General features: G+C 40.8%; 1 protein-coding gene across 1 annotated transcript in view; it reads left to right on the forward strand.

The window, feature by feature from the left end:
• The window catches only part of Mrc1 (mannose receptor C-type 1), an 89,742-nt gene that overhangs the window by 54,545 nt on the left and 16,144 nt on the right, over positions 1-19,053 (forward strand). Inside the window, exons 12-22 of the mRNA XM_075970534.1 lie at positions 239-438; positions 3,806-3,933; positions 4,749-4,836; positions 6,030-6,174; positions 7,648-7,689; positions 9,123-9,286; positions 10,608-10,675; positions 11,919-12,019; positions 12,670-12,812; positions 13,513-13,627; positions 17,732-17,898. Coding sequence (XP_075826649.1) covers positions 239-438; positions 3,806-3,933; positions 4,749-4,836; positions 6,030-6,174; positions 7,648-7,689; positions 9,123-9,286; positions 10,608-10,675; positions 11,919-12,019; positions 12,670-12,812; positions 13,513-13,627; positions 17,732-17,898 — 1,361 coding nt within the window. The remainder of the gene's footprint in view (positions 1-238; positions 439-3,805; positions 3,934-4,748; positions 4,837-6,029; positions 6,175-7,647; positions 7,690-9,122; positions 9,287-10,607; positions 10,676-11,918; positions 12,020-12,669; positions 12,813-13,512; positions 13,628-17,731; positions 17,899-19,053) is intronic.

Genomic DNA, 19,053 nt, shown 5'->3' on the forward strand with positions numbered 1-19,053 from the left:
CCCAGCCAGATGTGAAAATATAAAAATGTGTTCAAAACTCCCTAAACTTACGATGATCATTTTGGGAATATAGAACACACAAAGGAAATGTAAAGATACAGCAACACAGTTTCCAAATGCTGCCTTTCATTGTCGCATGTAGGAATGTGCCATGCTACCTCCCTGCTCTGCCTTTCTCGAGCATGGCAGGTCTTCAGGAAGAACCCACTGATTGAGTTCTACTTTGTGTTTAATGCAGGAAGAAAGACGGGATGTGTTGCCATGAAAACTGGGGTGGCAGGTGGTTTGTGGGACATTCTGAAATGTGAAGAAAAGGCAAAATTTGTGTGCAAACATTGGGCAGAAGGAGTGACTCGCCCACCAGAGCCCACGACAACCCCTGAACCGAAATGCCCGGAAGACTGGGGTACCACCAGCAAAACCAACATGTGTTTCAAAGTAAGTTTCACTTGCTAAACTAATAAAATATTTGAAATATTCAACAACTAAAAACACAACTAAAAGTAAAACATGCAACTCAGGTCCCACTTGCAGAAATTTTAATCTGGTTTGCTTGATGGAGAGTGCCTTGGATAGATACAAATGACTCACTACCTGAGACCTGCAAACAGAGGCTACGGCACAGATTGGACTTTTCCTCTGACATCATCTGCTTCGGTGTTGACTTTTCCTCTCTGCTTCTCCTCCATTTCTCATGGCTTTCTAACCCTGTTCTGAGCTTGTGATTTTCATTTTGGTGAAGAATTTGTTCTTCCTTACTGTAACTTCTGGTGTCTCACATTTGCCTTTAAGCCCAAGCTTTATGCTAACTTGAATGACAGGCTGGTCTACGATCATGCTGTGTCAGCATTACAGAGCTCCTGCTTCACTTCTTTGATTTAGCCCTTAACGACTATAGTGAAGGAAGATGAAAGTATTGCAAGAACGGAGCCCTCAATACCTTTAAATGTGTTCTGCCATTATTTTTATATTCTTAGATGGAACTCTTTGTTTTCTCCTTTTGCAACCAAGTTCATTAAAATAAGCACCCAGTTAAACATAAGTAGAAACAAGACCAGAAACAAAAGCAAAACAAATAACCACATCTCTAATGAAATAAGGATGTTGTCATAATCTTCATAGAAAAATTTAGAATTATACAGAAATTATTTACTATTTAATGATAAAATCTTATGCTCAAGACCTCTTTTATAAACTCCCTTTTAGGGGCACATGACCCTGACTCGCTTCAGGAGACAGTTTGGTGAGATAGAGGATGAATTCAGTCAGAGCCTAGGGTTGTAGCTCAGAGGTAGAGTCTTGCTTAGTGTATGAGAGGCACTGGGTTCCATCTCCAGTGCTGAATAAAGAAAAAATAACTTGTGAGAAGATGGAGTTGTCTGAGCTCTAACTCAAGAAGGGCATGGCGTGTCTAGTTGAGCTGGTCACCCCTATTAGTAGCTGCGGGAATCTGTGAGGTGTTTAATCTAGTTTGACTAGTCAGAGCTTAACATATAAATCTCCTGAAAAGAATATATGGGGCCAATATAAGAGAGGATTTATAAAATAGATTTTGGAGATTTTGCATCATCATTCAAATGCCAGATCTACCATCCTACAAATGCCTGAAGGTGACAGGCTGTGGGGATTTAACACAGTGGAATTTCTGTAGCTATGCTGTGAACTAGGAATTCCAGTAGCAACAAAACTCAGATGTTCACCAGACCCAATTATGTGCATCGGTATGAATGATGTGGTTTCAGAAAGATTAGGAGTAGTGTTTGTTTACATTTGTACAGACTATCCTTATAAATACTAAGATGTGGGAATTAATTAAATTCGGTAGATATTTCAGGAAACCAGAACCAGAATCAGGGTGTAGGAGCTGAGGTAGGATTGAGGACCTGTTGTGGAAGCTTGCTTCGGGCACATTGTTTTTTATTTTAAAAAGTTTTTTCATTTTACGTGACAACCCCAGTTCTCCCCCATCCTCTTCTGCCACCCCTCCTCCCCCCCATCCCACTCCCCACCCACTCGTCAGAGAGGGTATACTTACTCATGGAGCTTAAGTCATTCCCAGGACAAGGCGTAGGCATTAACTACCAAGGCTGCCACACACATAGGAGGCGAACCCTCTTTTCCGCAAGCCTGTGGTGCTGAGAGCCGTGACTCAGGAAGAATAAGAGAGAAAAGCATGTAAAAATCGGTGGTGGCTCTGGTGAACTTCTCAACTGTTCACATACTGGCTCTGGTGCAGTTTCTGAGAGTATCCTTGACTCGAGAACAGTCACCAAAAATTGACCTGAGAGAGTAACTCCTGATTTTTATGTCTCAGTGCCAGTGGAAGTAAAAGATGAAGCTGTTTGTGGGGTTATGCAGAAACAGAAACATGCTTTCTTAAGGAGAATTATAGAAAAATGAGAAATTGAGGAAAGCAAAAATAAATTTTAAAAAAAAGGCAAAGTGAGAGTAACTCCCAAGAAGGCAAGAGTTCCCCAAAGAGGAAAAACTGTTGAACTTCTTTGTTCAGGGGATTTTGTAGCTCTGTGGCAGAATCCGGCAAAGACTAAGGTAATTTCTTTAGTTGACCAGTTAGATGACCCCACTCTCTGTGGCGAGATGGTCACCTCCTGTTCTCGGGCAGCCAAGCCAGTTAGCGATGGGCAGGGCCTCTCTTTATTCATTCTTGACTTCTGCTTTGCTCGTTATCGACCTTGGCTTTCTGCAAGCTGCCAGCCATTGGCAGGTGCTGCTGCCTCCATCTGTGCAATGTGATGATCAGTGGTCCAAACACTTCTTGACTCTCAACAGTCATCACGAAGTAACTGCATTGATTTTTGTTCACTCTATGGAATGGTCTAGACTCTTTTTCCTGAACTAGGCAGGCATTCTTAGCAGCTATCTTTATGTCTTCTGCTTAGGTGCCTTAGAAGATGCATGAGAAGATAGGGATGCCTTACATAGTTCCTCAAGGGCTCCAGGTCTTCAGACTAGCGGGCCTAGTATCACTAGCTCAAGGCCCTGCCCCTTCTCTTATCTGTTTAGCTTAGCATCTTCACTCAGCTGCAGACTTTTTTGTTTCCCATCCCTAACATCTCTTTTTGCCTGAATCCTGTTTCACTCCAACACATGAGCCACTTACCATTTTGACCATGAGTCCTTTCCCTTCCCTGCTACAGTTAACTAGCTCCTGCGTCGTTAGGCATATCCTACACTACCATCCTAGATCCTATTTACAGTCCCCAGCACTAAGTAGTAAGTATTAAGACCTAGTACTTTGTTACACGGTTTGTAAAATTTGGTTTAACTCTCACCCATTTCTGTCAGTAACTTAAGGAAAAGAGACCGCAGTTTTTGAAGGACACCACCAACACTGCTGAAAGCTTGCCAGGATATTCATTGTTTAAACTGAACAGGATAACAGAGGGAACAGCGTTTTGCTTATTCATGTTTATTTTGTATCAAAATGTTATTTTTTGTGTCCCAAAGCAATTTTTCATACTTCATCAAATTACTTTCCCTCTCTTCCACAATGTATACCCAGTCCACATGTCTTCAGTTTCCAATACTTTAATTTTTCCTGTGCTTTAAACAGCTTTTATTTTTAAGGCTTTCTCAATGAAACTGTAACCCCCAGCACTGGCCCTCGTCTAGCTATCCAAGTAGGCACTCATAAATTGATTTTCAACCAAGAGACCTGACTTGTTTGAGACCATTGCATTGCTTGCTTTTCCTATAAAAGAAACTGCATTGACTGTAGATGATTTATTTCTCTTGATTTGCTAAGTTACCAAATGTAAAACCATTTCCCAAACCTTTTCTGTAGCTGTATGCGAAAGGCAAACATGAGAAGAAGACCTGGTTTGAATCTCGAGATTTCTGCAGGGCTATGAATGGAGAGCTAGCGAGTATTAAGAATAAAGAGGAACAGCAAGTGATATGGAGGCTGATCACGTGAGTCCCTCTTCCGTACAGCACTTCTGTCTGTTACCTATTTGGTGGCTATGATGCTGAGAAAACATTCACATTTCTGTATCACTTCACAAATCCATAGTCCCTTTTTGATTAAATTTTATTTCAAAATCCTTTAATAGTTATAAATCTTGGAGTCAACCACTCTGTAAGTGCATAAGGCATTCAGTACTTATTTTAATAGATGGCCATCTTTCAATGCTCTACTATGATCTCCCCTAAGATGATCAGTTTTCAGGGCATTGATGAGTGGGGCCCAAATTTGCATTTTCTTAGTCACCTTTGCTGTGGTATGACTTAAGAGTGACAGGTTTTACTGTGGCATATAGCCTAAGAGGTTGTTCATTCCATCCGGGCAAAGCATAATAACAGGGAGACCGGCTGGTCACATTGCTTTGCAGTCAGGAAGCAGGAGATAAATGGGATGCTCCGTTCACTTTCCCTTTGTGTAGTGTAGGACACCACTCCAGGTAATGGTGCCACTCACTTTTAGGGCGTGTCTGCCCACTTTAATCCAATCAAGATAACCCTCACAGGCATGCCTTAAACTCACATAATCTAGATCATCCCTCGTGGATGTGACCAGAGACTTGTTTGCAAGATGATTCTAGAACCCATCAAGTGGACAATTAGTGTTAGCCATCAGAGACATCTTTTGTAAGACATATTTAGTTATTAATCTCTTTGCTTATGTATTATCTAATACGTGTTTCAGAGGTACCTATCAACTCTTGATGGTCTTTTGTATGACTAAAGTTCTTTTAGAACACAGCATGTACTTCCTCTGTGTGTTGCAGGGCCAGTGGAAGCTACCATGAGCTGTTTTGGTTGGGACTGACCTATGGAAGTCCTTCAGAGGGGTTCACCTGGAGCGATGGTTCTCCTGTAAGTAGTTTTAAATGTATCATTTTCTCACCTTGTAATGTATTTATTTTGATATCATCATTTGACTTAACTGATGTTTTATCAAGGTAAGCAATTAAGATAATTTTTGATGCAAAATAAATACAGGTGCAGTATACACTCACTGCCCAGCCCTGGTCTCCATGTACTCCAAGCATAGCTGTGGCTAAGGGGATGAAAATGCCATAAAGAATGAAAAGTCATATCACCAGTTTCTATAAAATAGCTCCAGTCTATACAAACCTAGCATGTAGGTAGTTGAATGTCTTCACAGCTGTTCTGCAGCTGCCTTTAGCTCAGTACTATTGGACTTGGTAGCACTACAGCTTTGGTAGCCGTTAGAGTCAGTCACACTTCTCCAGATTTGAGAAGTGGGGAGCTCTGGCTTTTGCTGGCAACATTTAGCAGCCCTGGGCATCATGGGGAAAGGCTATTTTATAATATCACTGCCACCTCAGAGCCCACAAGCATCATTCAAGTACTTAGTGAGATGGTTTTTTTGGTAGTTGCATTGATGTTTGGATTCCATGTTTGTGTTTATAGAAAACAGATCATAATATTTGATCCAAAACCCTTCAGAGACTGAAAACTATCAAAACCCAAATTACCCAACTCAGGGCCCCAGCGTGTTTCCCTTGTTCGTTTTGGCAAAGGCTGGTTGTTCTGTCGGCCACACTTTATAAGCCCCCTTTCTTCTTTAAGAAGAGTTAATTATTTTTCTGTAGCCTGTGTAATGGAGGGAAAGCTTCCAACAACTTACTGAAATACCATCCCTTAAGAATGGCCTGTAAATCTAGGAAATTACAAGTGCTGGCTGAGGAGTGGGAGTTTCTTGCTAACTTTTTCCTCTATATAAATCCCCCTTCTGTGCCCCATGCATCCACCTCTGTTTAATGAGAATAAAGAAAATGTTCTAAGAATCAATTCCCTGCTCTAGTCAGCTTCAAAAGTTTCCATGTAATAAAAGCTCTTTCTTCCTCACACATGTCCATAAAACGTTCTTCCAGAGCTAAAAGTCAAAAGCAAATGGATGAAAAAATTCAAACATCTATTTTTTCCATTTGGATTTGCACTGATGTGCTATATACATGGTTAATATCTGCAGCCTAATGTTTCTAACACAGCATAACGCCCTGGCTTTGTGGTTAAGATAGAGTATAATGTTTCCCATATAGGTTTCCTATGAAAATTGGGCTTATGGTGAGCCAAATAATTATCAAAATGTTGAATACTGTGGTGAACTGAAAGGCGACCCCGGGATGTCCTGGAATGATATTAACTGTGAGCACCTCAGCAACTGGATTTGTCAGATACAAAAAGGTACAAACCCTTTCCCCCTTCTCTTAGATTGCGGAGCTAGTTTTTTGACACTCCCGTATGTTCCCTCCATTGGCACAAACAACAAACAAAAATACCAGCATCAGGGAAGTGTCAGGCCCTTATTTCACAGGATAAGAATGAAGGCGTTGAGTACAGATAAATGTTCCAAAGGAACAGAAGATCAAAAGGCCACCCGAGAATCCTGGATGAGAGTCATGTCCTCAGAAAGGTTCCCACCAGCAGCTGGGACTCTGGCCACACTCTGCCGCTGCAGGGGCGAGTGGGTGTAGGAAGGCAATGCAGTTTCGCTTTCTGGAACTTTCACCCTCTGATCGTCTACTTTATCCCTGACTCAGGAAGATGCCCCCTCCAAGTCAGAATATTCCAACGTTCAAAACACCCACTAGGAACCAGCAGTGTGAGGAGGTCCCTGGTGTTACGGGACACACCGTATTACTATTTAGGTGATTTGGAAATTACCGCAAAGCCAGGTCAGGAACTGAGGCCAGAGGAGCTGGGATAGGACGAAGCAGGAAATGGTGAAACTCACCCTGGACTCAGACGTACCTAGTTGACCCTATTGCAATAGATGAGCAGAACCACATTGCCCTCTGCTGTTGGGGAATCATGGCCACTGCCCTCATTGTACAGTTAAGAGGCCTGCTCTGTGCTGCCCTCTGCTGGCTGTATGTACATGGTTCCCCATTTGGGGTTAGCGTCCTGAGTTTCCAGAGGACTCAGTGGGCTGCATTTTAGAAGGGGCTCCTCCTGCCAGTGACTCGCAGTGGTCTTTTTAAATTGTTAGTAGTTTTGTTTTACTCTGGCAGATAGAGAAATGTTATCTAGGAGGTTATTACCTGTGCCCTTTTGCCATATTCCAACAAAATCCAGAAAGAGAAAAATACCTTTTAAAAATTCCAGTACGATATACATTTAATGAGAATAAGATTCTTTAAGAAGAATATATTTGTGACTTATCCATATATGACTCACATCAAATGTTTTTAAATAATGAGCTTTACATTATTTCCTAGCCACTACTAAAATGTCTATGTGGAAAATTGTTGTGTGGTGAACACTGACCACATATCAACAGTTTAAATTTTTCTGTGCTGTTTACAGACATTGGTAATCCCTTATTGTAATTGGAGGCGCTGGGATGAAGACAGTTTAATCCTGTGCTTCGAACTGGAAACTGGGCTCCACGATTCTAAAATTAATATTCTTTTATTTCCTTTACGTGGCACTATGTGGGCCCTAGGAAATGCCTTCCCACTTATGGTGGCCACTATTCGATTTACATAATCTTCAGTTCTTCCTTTTTCCTTTCATTCCTTCCCCACAGTGTGATGTGGTCAGAGGGAAGAATGGGGACAAGTGTGGAAAACTGTCAAGGTTTTATTGACACAGGAAAATTCAAGGAGTGGTACTAGCAGATGCTTGATGACTTTATATATTGTTTTTATTTTACAGGGAAAGCATTGCTACCTGAGCCCACACCCGCTCCACAAGACAGTAGGTGTCTCTGTGTTTTCTGACTTGTTTATTATAGACTTTTCTGACTCCTTTCCCTTTCTAATGAAAAAAAAATGTATCCTGGGAGATGGCAGGCAGAGATCTTAGTATCGCAGAGGATTTCATGAAAGGCTGGAGATGGCAGGCAGAGATCTTAGTGTCGTAGAGGATTTCGTGAAAGGCTGGAGATGGCAGGCAGAGATCTTAGTGTCGTAGAGGATTTCGTGAAAGGCTGGAGATGGCAGGCAGAGATCTTAGTGTCGTAGAGGATTTCGTGAAAGGCTGCAGTTTTGTCTCCCTAGAGCAGAACACACATACCGGTTGTCCTGCTCACACAGTTTCCTGTGACTTCATGAGTCAAGTCCAGGGTTCAGGCATACAACCAATGAATTGTAACTTGATGGCCCCAAACAGCACCATTATTCACTGAAAGTTCTGGAAGTCAGGAATATGAAATCGGTTCTTCTGAGTCCAAGCACAACCCTTCACTCACAGGACCACACTCTCCAGAGGTTCTGGTCAGTTGCCTTCACTATGTTCCTTGAATTCTTTTCTAAATGCCCTCTGGTTCCTTCTTCAAACCAACCTTGTAGCTTCTTGGTTCAGCTGTCGCGTTGCCTCCTTGTGAATTGGACCTTACCTTCTGCATCCTTCTCTGAGGGCACTTGCATTAGATTTAAAGCCCGCCGAGATAATCCAGGATAATCTTTCCTTCTCAGGATCCATATAATCACATTTGCAAGTCCTTTACATTGTAATCTGATGTACATAGGCTCCTAGAATTAGGCCGTAAATGTCTTTGTAACCTTTTGCAATATAGAAACATAAAATTCCATGCTTTGAAAGAAGTCTTAGAAGCCTCTTTCTTCACGAAGGAACTGCTTGGTACTCCAATTCTTCTGTGAATAAAATGACTCAGCAGTTAAGAGCTCTGGCTACTCTTCCAGAGGTCTTGAGTTTAACTCCCAACACCCACATGGTGTAATGGGATCTGTTTCTCCCTTCTTGTGTGCATGAAGACAGAGCACTCATAAACATAAAATGATAAATAAATAAATGTTTAAAAAATCATTTTTTTGTAGTGGGTTGAAATCTGAGTTTTCATAGCCTTCATGTCTTGATCTTCAAACATTGCAGGTACCTCGTCTTCCTAGCTAGTCTTTCCTGCCAATAAGAGTAATGCCAGGAGTTCTTTTACCCACTAACAACCCATGGGTCTTACTTAGGAAGACAAACAGGTCAGTCTTTATAGAATTGGCAGAAGGTAGATATAGGTATTTGACATGGACCAATCAGTCTACCCTTGACCTAGACATTCTGCATATTCTGGAGTCTGACAGTGGTTCATATTATAGCTCTTTCCCCTACTTACCATATTCTTTAATTTATCTAAATAAAAAATATCGTCTTTTCCTATGACTTTCTTTCATCAGATCCACCGGTTACTGCAGATGGATGGGTTATTTACAAAGACTATCAGTATTATTTTAGCAAGGAGAAGGAAACCATGGACAACGCGCGGGCATTTTGCAAGAAGAATTTTGGTGATCTTGCTACTATTAAAAGTGAAAGTGAAAAGAAGTTCCTGTGGAAATATGTAAGAGCATGGTTAAGAGGAGAACGTGCTATAAACAGAGATGATCCCTGAAATTGGTACCCTAGAACAACATGTTATAAACAAGGATGATCCCTGAAACTCGTGCCTGAGAACAACATGTTATAAACAAGCACGATCCCTGAAACTCGTACCTGAGAACAGCAGGTTTATAGCTGTTCTCTGAATTTGGTACCTGAGAATGTACTTTCAATTTATGTACTAAATTTGAAGTTGAGGGTAAATGATTAAAGTTCCTGGGGCCTTGAGACAGGGCCATAAGTCTAAGCATTGTGACAATCCTTTCGAGTTTGTGAATTTAATTTTCAAGGATTATATCTTAACTAATTATGTCTCAATCCTAGACCACATGCATAATAAGCAGTATGATTACTAATTAAAAGTCTATCTTTCTAGGATAAAATTATTAGCGAACAGAGAGTGCAGTTTTATTATTCTTATAAAAACCTCAGTTGTATCCAGATGGTCAGCTATTCCTGAAAGGGTAATGTTTTCCTCTTGTGCTTGGTTGAGTAACTTTCGACTAAAACAAAAACACAAATAGAACACTACATGTGACTTCCTTATCATTTGCCAGAGAGGAAGTGGGGAGAATAGCAGAAAATGAATATATCAGTATTTAAAGGAAAAGTTCACTTGCCCTCAAAGATAGGGAGATATAGCTTAAATTATCATCTTTGTGATATGCTTTGCTTTGAAACTCTCAGGATACAGCCTAATGTTGCACAAAGGCTTATCTGGAAAAGATGCTACATACTAAATCCTTAGGTGTGAAAAAGTGTTACTTTTGATGTACAAATCCAACTGTTTATTTTTATTTATTTATTTTTTATTTTTTCTGTTTTTCAAGACAAGGTTTCTCTGTAGCTTTGGAACCTGTCCTAGAATTAGCTCTTGTAGGTTAGAATGGCCTTGAATTTACAGAGATCCACCTGCCTCTGCCTCCTGAGTGCTGGAATTAAAGGCATGTGCCATCACCTCTTGGCCCCCTCTGCCTTTTTTTTGTTGTTGTTGTTGCTGTTTTGATTTTTATTGAGCTCTACATTTTTCTCTCCATTGCCTAGTTTTAAAGGGTTTCTAGCCATCAACTGTAATAAACATTTGGCATTATAATGAATGACTTAAGACATTTGCTTTGTAAATGGAGATTATTGCATTGTGAGAACACTCTTTTCATCTTCATGCATATAATTCTACAGTATTTCTGCAAGAGATTCTCCTTGGAAAGCACATATGTAGGTTTTATCTGAGAAGCTGCTTAGTAGATGACTGTAAACTGTATATGCAAACTTTCGTGTTCTAGATGAACAAGAATGGCGGACAGTCACCGTATTTTATTGGCTTGTTGATCAGCTTGGATAAAAAGTTCATGTAAGTAAATCAGGCTAAAGCGCTTTATGATGGAGAACCAGTAAACACCTAGGGATTGTTTTGAGACTCTTTCTTGCCGAATGCATTAAAAGTTCTATAGCAATCTGAATCTCAAAAAGTAAAACCCTCTAAAACATGAAAGGAAACCCATTTAAGATTATTGTATTAAGAATTCCAGTGTTGTTAATTATCAAAAAGCACAAAATTGGATTTAACTTCATAAATCTAGTCTTTATTTTAGGGTCCTCAGCCATCAATAAATCATTGACTAAGAACATGTGGTAAATAGAGGTGAATACTACATTTATTTTCAAAATTGCAGTCCTTTTTGGACCAGTGCTGGTACACAGAACTGAATGTCCCTTTTTCTTTGCTCCAACTTACAGCAATGTATTCGAGTTGACTGTGAAACTTTCCTCTCATAAGAGCAGACTTGCTGCCTTATTAGACACCAGGATCATGAATGGCTGAAGTGGAAGGAGGGAACTATTATATCTTGGGGATTTCTTTCTATGTTCATTAATACATTCTCCTGAATTTTAAGAGCAGATGAGTCTATCTGCTCTTCATACAGCTGTCTTAGTGACATACATTCTGTGTGACTTTGATTGCTCTCTTTGACCAACGGAGACCTAAAGTCAAGCTTGTAATTTCTAGGATATAGAGACATTGGATGTCCCTATGGAAGAACACCCATTTGATCATCTCTAAAATAAGAGGGCTGATTGTTGTGATTTATCTTCTTATCAGTTTTCAGAGGCCCTGAATTTCTGTGACTTATGAAAATAGTCATTGTGTGTGTGTATATATATACACACATACATATACATACATACATATACATAAACATATATACCTCTTCGGGTCTATCAGGAGCTCGTTCTGAGGAGAGCAAAGAGGGTGGACCAGCATTCAGTATTCACACCATTCTGGGGCATCTTCTTAGTAGATTCTTTAGTGGAATATGGAATCCCCAAATAAACCCAGATTATAGTTTAAAAGATTAAATCTAACTGTGGTTGTTTGTAAACTTGACCTGAAGGTATCAGGGTCACTGCAGAGGAACACAAGGGATGCCAAGCACAGGCATTTGGGAGTTCCTGCTAGTTTCTCTCGGCTCCCCTTCTGTTTGCTAAGCATGCTATGCTCCCTTCATCTTGATGCACTTGTCCTCCCCATCTAAGTTGTAACCAGTGGTTTTTGTGGCTGAACTGATGAAAACTGCTTCAATTTTCTTTTCTAGTTGGATGGATGGAAGCAAAGTAGATTTTGTGGCTTGGGCTACAGGGGAACCCAACTTCGCCAACGATGATGAGAACTGTGTTACCATGTACACAAACTCAGGTAGGACATGCACGCATGTTACTGAACTTGCTTTGGGGTGTGGTGTGCTGCATTTCTTGTATCTTTAGGTTAACAGTAACAGGCAGTGCACTTACATAGGAATACAACAGAGACTCCCATTTTATCAAGACAACGGTTCAGTTTGCAAAGGTAAATTTATCAGGATGCTCATGAGTCAGCTAAAAAATGACACATCATCCCATTTCTTCCAAATTGTGAGACATTTTTAATGTTCTTATGTGAGGAAAAGACCTAAACAGTGCTTATAATGACCTCTCTCTCTCTAGTCTTTTTCATCCCATGAAATGGGAATGTTGATGCAATTCATCTTTTGTTGACAAGACTATATGAAGTATCACTATATGTAGCTGAACACATACTAAGTATTTTGACTATTGATAATTAATAATTTAATAATATATTGCAACACCAAGATCCTTCTCAGCATATAAGAACCTTTCTACAAAAAATGAACTCTTATGAGTTAAGCGGAACAATGTGAGAGAGATTTCAAAGGCTCTTCTAGTAATGTATAAAAGTAAGGGAAATTTATTCAGAACCATGTTTTTGAGACTCCTTGGATGTTGTGTCTTTGAAGATATGTTTTACCTAAGAGCATATAAATGTACCTTAGCTCTTCTCCTTTGCAGGATTCTGGAATGACATCAACTGTGGTTTTCCAAATCACTTCATCTGCCAGCGACATAACAGCAGCATCAATGCCACCGCCGTTCCTACCACACCCCCGACACCAGGGGGCTGCAAGGAAGGTTGGCATTTGTACAACAACAAGGTATCAGAGAAGCTAATCTCAGTCTTGGCATTGGTATCAGTTGCTTTTCATGTTGATGTAACAAGATACGCAATAGAAACAAGAGAGATTTGGGCTCCCTACTTAGAGGACGGAGTCTATCAGAGCAGAGCAGGTGGAGCAAAATGACTCCATGGAGGTGGAAGCATATGGTGGAGGCTCCTCACACCTTAGTAGACGGAATAGCAAAGGACTGGAAGAAGGTCCAGCTGTACCCTGAAGGCCTACCTCTAGTGTCTTTCAGCTACCATGTCCCAAAGAGTACATATTCTTCAAAAACTGGTACCATCAGCTGGGGACCAAGTGCCTATGGGGAACATCCCCCCCGAACCCCAACAGCGCTGTTCATTGTGGAACAGTGACAGATGCCAGTCTTCCTGCCTTCTTCATACTCCATCAATCTAGGATGATTTGTATAAGAAAAACTGGAGATTCCTATCACAGATTCTAAATGGAAAGTAAATATTTGAGGTATTATTAAAAGAGTTGTACCCTTTATCTCAAGGGGAAAGTAAAACTCTGCAAAGAAAATCTTTGGCTTATTAAGCTGACTTGTGTTTTTAATCCTCATTTGGTCCTGAGAAAATTGTATTTAGCAATGATTTTCATGCGTAGTTTGATTCCTTGATGTGAAGTTTGTTATCCATGGCTAAAACCTCTGCTTTGTCCTCCCCTTCCATAGTGCTTTAAAATTTTTGGATTTGCTGAAGAGGAAAAGAAAAACTGGCAAGATGCACGAAAAGCTTGCATAGCACTTAAAGGAAACCTGGTGTCCATAGAGAACGCGAAAGAGCAAGGTGTGCAGGTTATGTTCCTGTCAGTAATGAATATGTATGTAAATTTGCCTTTAAAGAGATAGACTATTGCTTATCATAACTGACAATTTTTTCTAGAAAAGGAGCCTGTGGGGAAAATCCTATAATTCCATATTAAGAGTGATTTTGTTTAGCATTAGATAAAACTGAGGTCTTAATGTGAACTTTGAACAAATGCAGGAAAAAGCTTTTGATGAGACACAGGCTAAACTGGAACTATGGAAGTGTCTGGCAAGAGAACATTCACCACAACCACAGAAAACTGTGAAGGTCATTCTTCTGTTAAAAGAGACTGGAGCTGGGAAACAGCTCAGTCAGTAAGGAGCATGAGGCCCTGAGGTCACCCATGTTCAGAACCTGGGGTGGTGACATACGTGTTAAGTCCCAACACTGGTAGATAAAGGAAAAACCCTAACGATTTCCTGGCCAGCCAGCTTTATGAAACCTACAGTCTCTAGGCCAGTGAGGGACCCATTTTCAAAAAACCACAGGTGGCTGGTTCCTGAGGAGAAACACAGAGGTACCACCTGATCTCAATTTACATCCCCACATGCATGGACACACAGACTTTCTTTCTTCTACACAGACAGAAAGGCACTGACCATGCTTGTATGACTTTGGGGGACTTCCCTTGCTGAATAGGTATGCTAGTTAAGTTATAATTTATGCTTCAAGGAGGATGTGGAATAAGTCCGCGAGATTCAGACCTAACCGTTGTAGGGTTTGAAACCACAGCAATTCAGTCATGGATCATAGACCCTCAGGTTAAACACTTTGAGAAAGAGAACCCATGGTCTTTGAAGGGTCACCCTATTTGGACCTAAGGGGAAGCGCTGGGCCATTGAGCGACAGTTGCAGAGAAATACATTGAGGTTCAAAACCAGAAAGCCTTGTCAGTAGCCAGGACTGATGAGATACATTGTCTCACAAGATGGACTAGGTTTTCAAAGAATTTTCAAATGTTTAAGTTGGACATGCTCAAGAGGACACCGTAGAGCCACATATACTGGCCAGCACGTTGTGTACAGAAAAAGTCCAATAGAGGTTTGCTGTGATTTTAAATTTATAAGAAAGTTGTAGGAAAAAAAATTAGACTAGATAGTCTCTAACATCTCTTTTAGTTGGATAGGTCTCTGTGTATGTGTGTGTGTGTGTGAGAGAGGGGGGGGGGAAGAAGAGGGAGAGAGATTGCAGGCATGTTTATCATCACATCCTGCTTTCACATGGTTTGGGAGAACCAAACTTGAGTCCCCACTCTTACTGTTTCCTATCTCCATCCACAGAGCATTTTTAATTTTCATAATCAATATTTAAAATTTTGAATAAGTACAGGAAAGGAGACCTGGAAACCTATGTGTTGCTCTCGCAGATGCTTGCTCTGTTAATGCGCAGATGTGCACTCTCTTTGAACACACTCTACATGAAACCAGCCAAGCTTCCACAGGAATCTTTGACACGTTCACCAGCTGTTCCAACACCCAAAGCAAAGGGTCAAACCACAACACCCGATACGAGAACAGAGCATTCGCATTTCTCAAGCTGGCTTACCACGTTTATTGCCTCAGCTACCCCACAGAGAAACACAGTAATGGACTTCCTCTGTCCACCACAAAGTGCTGGTTGCTGGCATAACAGAATTAGAACCTGAGCAGTAGAGACATGCAGAAGGAAACAATTTTCAGATAAAATAACATTATTCCTGGCAAAACAGACGCATGTTGTTGAATTCTTAATGTGGCTGTTGGCCTAAGAAGTCAGTGCTGTATGCTCCCTGATAGAACTGTTCCACACCGCTTTTCAAATTAAGCGTAAGACAAAAGTTCCGATCTTATTTAGGTAACAAATAAAACCAAAATGAATATCAATCTTTGCTCTTAGTTCACTAAAGAGTATTGGAAGAAGAACGTTTTGGGGTTTTTTTATTTTTAATTAATTGAGGAAAAGGTCTATCTGAGCAAGGCTCTCCTATTTGAAAGCACAGCACTGATTCAGCATGGACTGTTCTGCAGAATTGTTTGTTCATGTGCAATCAAGTGATTATGTTTCTGAAGACTTTATTTTGCACTTTTAAAATAAGATTTATTTTTATCTGTGTGTAAAGCCACATGCATAGGACTTCCTGCAGAGGCTAGAAGCAGGTGTTGGATCCTTTGAGGCTGGAGTTACAGGTACTTGTAAACTACCCAGTGTAGACACCAGAGACTGAACGTTGGTCTTCTGAAAATGTAGCAAGTACCCTCAACCACAGAGCCACCTCTCTAGCCCCCTGCATTTTCTATCAGAGTACTCAAATGCTGAGCCATTTCATTTATTGTCCATATTCGGGGGACATATGTTGCTGCTCTAGTAAACAGTCCGTCTAGCTGACCATCCTGACTCGGGTGGGGATGGTGGGTTCAAGAGGCAGCTGCTCAGAGAGGCATAGGCAGGCTGAAAGAAAGGTACCGGGCATCTGGACACTGAAATCTTTTGTTGTTTCTGGTTGTCTTTTCCTCTCCTCTCTGCCACAGAATTACTGATAGAACAAAAAGCCATAGTGTTCTATATATTCTAGATCTTCTAATTCTATGATATGAGCTTTTTAGGTCAAAGAGTCTGGATCTGTGCATTTCTTATTAGGTGGCCAATGGCCCCTAGGAACTGCTTGCCTGGATGGATACCAATTAGGTAACCCTTGCTTGGGTATCCTGTGATACTTAAAATTTGGGAACAGGGTGCCTCTCGCTTTGATAAATGGTGTTGATTTTTACGACCTTCTGGTTGGAAATTATTGCCATCGGATTATTTTATTTATAGAATCAGGACAGTTGATAATTTATAGGATTTTTTTGGTAGAGAGGGAGAAGTAGAGCAGACAGAAACCAGGGCCTTGCCCCTGTTGTATCTCAGTTACCTCTTCATCTTTGAGATAGGACCATGTTAAATTGCCCGGGATGATCTTAAATTCATTCTGTAGTTCAGAGGATACTAAACTTATGATCCTGCTGCCTCAGCCTCGAGAATGCTGGGATACAGTTTTCTACCACCTGTGCTCTGGTTCCAAGGAATCCCACATTTTCTCCTGGCCTCTGTAGGCACCTCAACACATGTCTCCATTACATTCAAGCTCATACGAGCACGTATGCACATACACACACATACGCACCAAATCATAGCAGCATTGTTTGTCATAACCAGAACCTGGAAACAACCTAAATGCCCCTTGACTGAATAATGGATAAGGAAAATGTGGAACATTTACACAATGGACTACTACACAGCAGAAAAAGCAATGACATCTTGAATTTTGCAGGCAAATGGATGGAGCTAGGAAACATCATATTGAGTGAGGTAACCCAGACCCAGAAAGATAATTATTATATGAACTCACTCATAAGTGGTTTTTAAACATAAATTAAAGAAACCAGCCTACAATTCACAATCCCAGAGAACCTAGATGACAATGAGGACCCTAATAGAGATGTACATGGATCTAGTCTACATGGAAAGTAAAAAAAGACAACATCTCCTGAGTATATTTGGGAGCATGGGGACCATAGGAGAGGGTTGAAGGGGAGGGGAGAGATAGGGAAGGGAGCAGAGGAAAATGTATAGCTTAATAAAATCAATAAAAAATAAACTCTTAAAAATGAAAACACAATGTAGCATCATAGGCTGAGTAGGCTGAATTAGATGAGTATGCTCCTTTTACAGACCAATAGGCAGCCAGAGACCATACTGAGGTACCCAATATGAAGAGGGGATGCGGGATGAATTCAAGACTTATTTAGCTCTTCTCTGGTGCTGTTGGGTGGAATATAGCTATTCCAACAGTCGGAAGTGGTTATATACAGACCAGAATTGTAAGAAAGATGTTGAAGTTCTAAACTCAGTTGCTGATGTGTTATGAAGATTAGACACTCTATTTTCATGCTTTCCATTTGGAAATAGTAACAAAAAAGCTTGACTTTTGTGCCCAGTATTTTGAAATTAATGTATTTGTGTGTGTGTGTGTGTGTGTGTGTGTGTGTGTGTGTGTGTGTGTGTGTGTGTGTTTGGACTGTTTACTATCCCAAGTTTGAAATCACCTTGTATTCTCTCTTTCAGCATTTATTACCTATCATATGAAAGACTCCACTTTTAATGCCTGGACCGGGCTGAATGATGTCAATTCAGAACACACATTCCTTTGGACAGATGGGCGAGGAGTGCATTATACAAACTGGGGGAAAGGCTACCCTGGTGGAAGAAGAAGCAGCTTGTCTTATGAAGATGTGAGAATAGTTTTCAGATCACCTCCCCATACCCTCTCCGTGTGCATAAAGCATCTTATTAATTTTCTGTGAACGACCCACCAGACTTCTCCTTCCTGTGTTCTGTTTTTGCACACCTTAATGGAAGGGCTGTAGGTTTAGTTAAGAACTTTTCACAGGCAGTAAGCAGTAGAAACCCAACTTCACTCTGAGCCTCACTGGTACTCAGGACAAAAACATGAACCTATGGTTTTGATTGCACCACCTGTCCCTCATCTCTTAGAGCGTTTTCAGGGACTGGGGTGCTGACCTGGAAGTCGTCACTGTTTTTGAGGACATCCTCGGTGTCATAGCCATTCCTCATCCTGTATTTATAGAACACTTGGTCTGTCAAATACCATGCTAAGTGCTTCTATACATTACCATATAGACTGTTGCTTCTCTACCTTACTTAAAAAAAAAAAACTTTACTCCAGTCTTATATCATTGAACAACCAATTGGCTGATATCAAACATCACCATAGAGATAAGAACAGCAGGAGAAAATATGAGTGTGTTTTGATCTCATGAAATTCTTAAACCAGAGCAAAGTCTTCTATTAGAAATGAGATAATAGAGAAATAACAGTGTAACAGGACAGGGTCAGCTGCCCAATACAGGAAGGGGGAGCAGCATCGTGCATAGGGTGTCTCTATTGGTGGGCACATACCTATGGGGCTCTTCTTCGTGTCGGACACTGCCAATGTATGACATATGTATGGGGGCGGGGACTGTGGAGAAGAATCAGTGGAGGGGAAATTTTTCAAAAAACTTAAACCATAGTTATCAGAAAAACTAAAGAGGTCGATTATGACAGCCATGCTAGGTGAGTGGGCAGAACAAAGTCATCCTGGAAACGGCCAGGTGTGTCTGGGAATGAGTAAATGGCTCTGAGAGCAACGAAGAGTCTTTATGTTAGAAAAGAAGTCAGAATAAGCTTGGGGTAAGCAGACCTGAGAGGACCTTCGATGTCCTATGATGGTCTGTGTGTGTTGTGTGTGTGTGTGTGTGTGTGTGAGAGAGAGAGAGAGAGAGAGAGAGAGAGAGAGAGAGAGAGAGAGAGAGCAAAGAGTAACGCTGCATAGAGAAATGATCTGACCAGCGTGGCTCTTATGGCCATTAACTTGATGGCCACAT

This window comes from Microtus pennsylvanicus, chromosome 4, assembly GCF_037038515.1.
Source record: "Microtus pennsylvanicus isolate mMicPen1 chromosome 4, mMicPen1.hap1, whole genome shotgun sequence".
NCBI lineage: Eukaryota > Metazoa > Chordata > Mammalia > Rodentia > Cricetidae > Microtus > Microtus pennsylvanicus.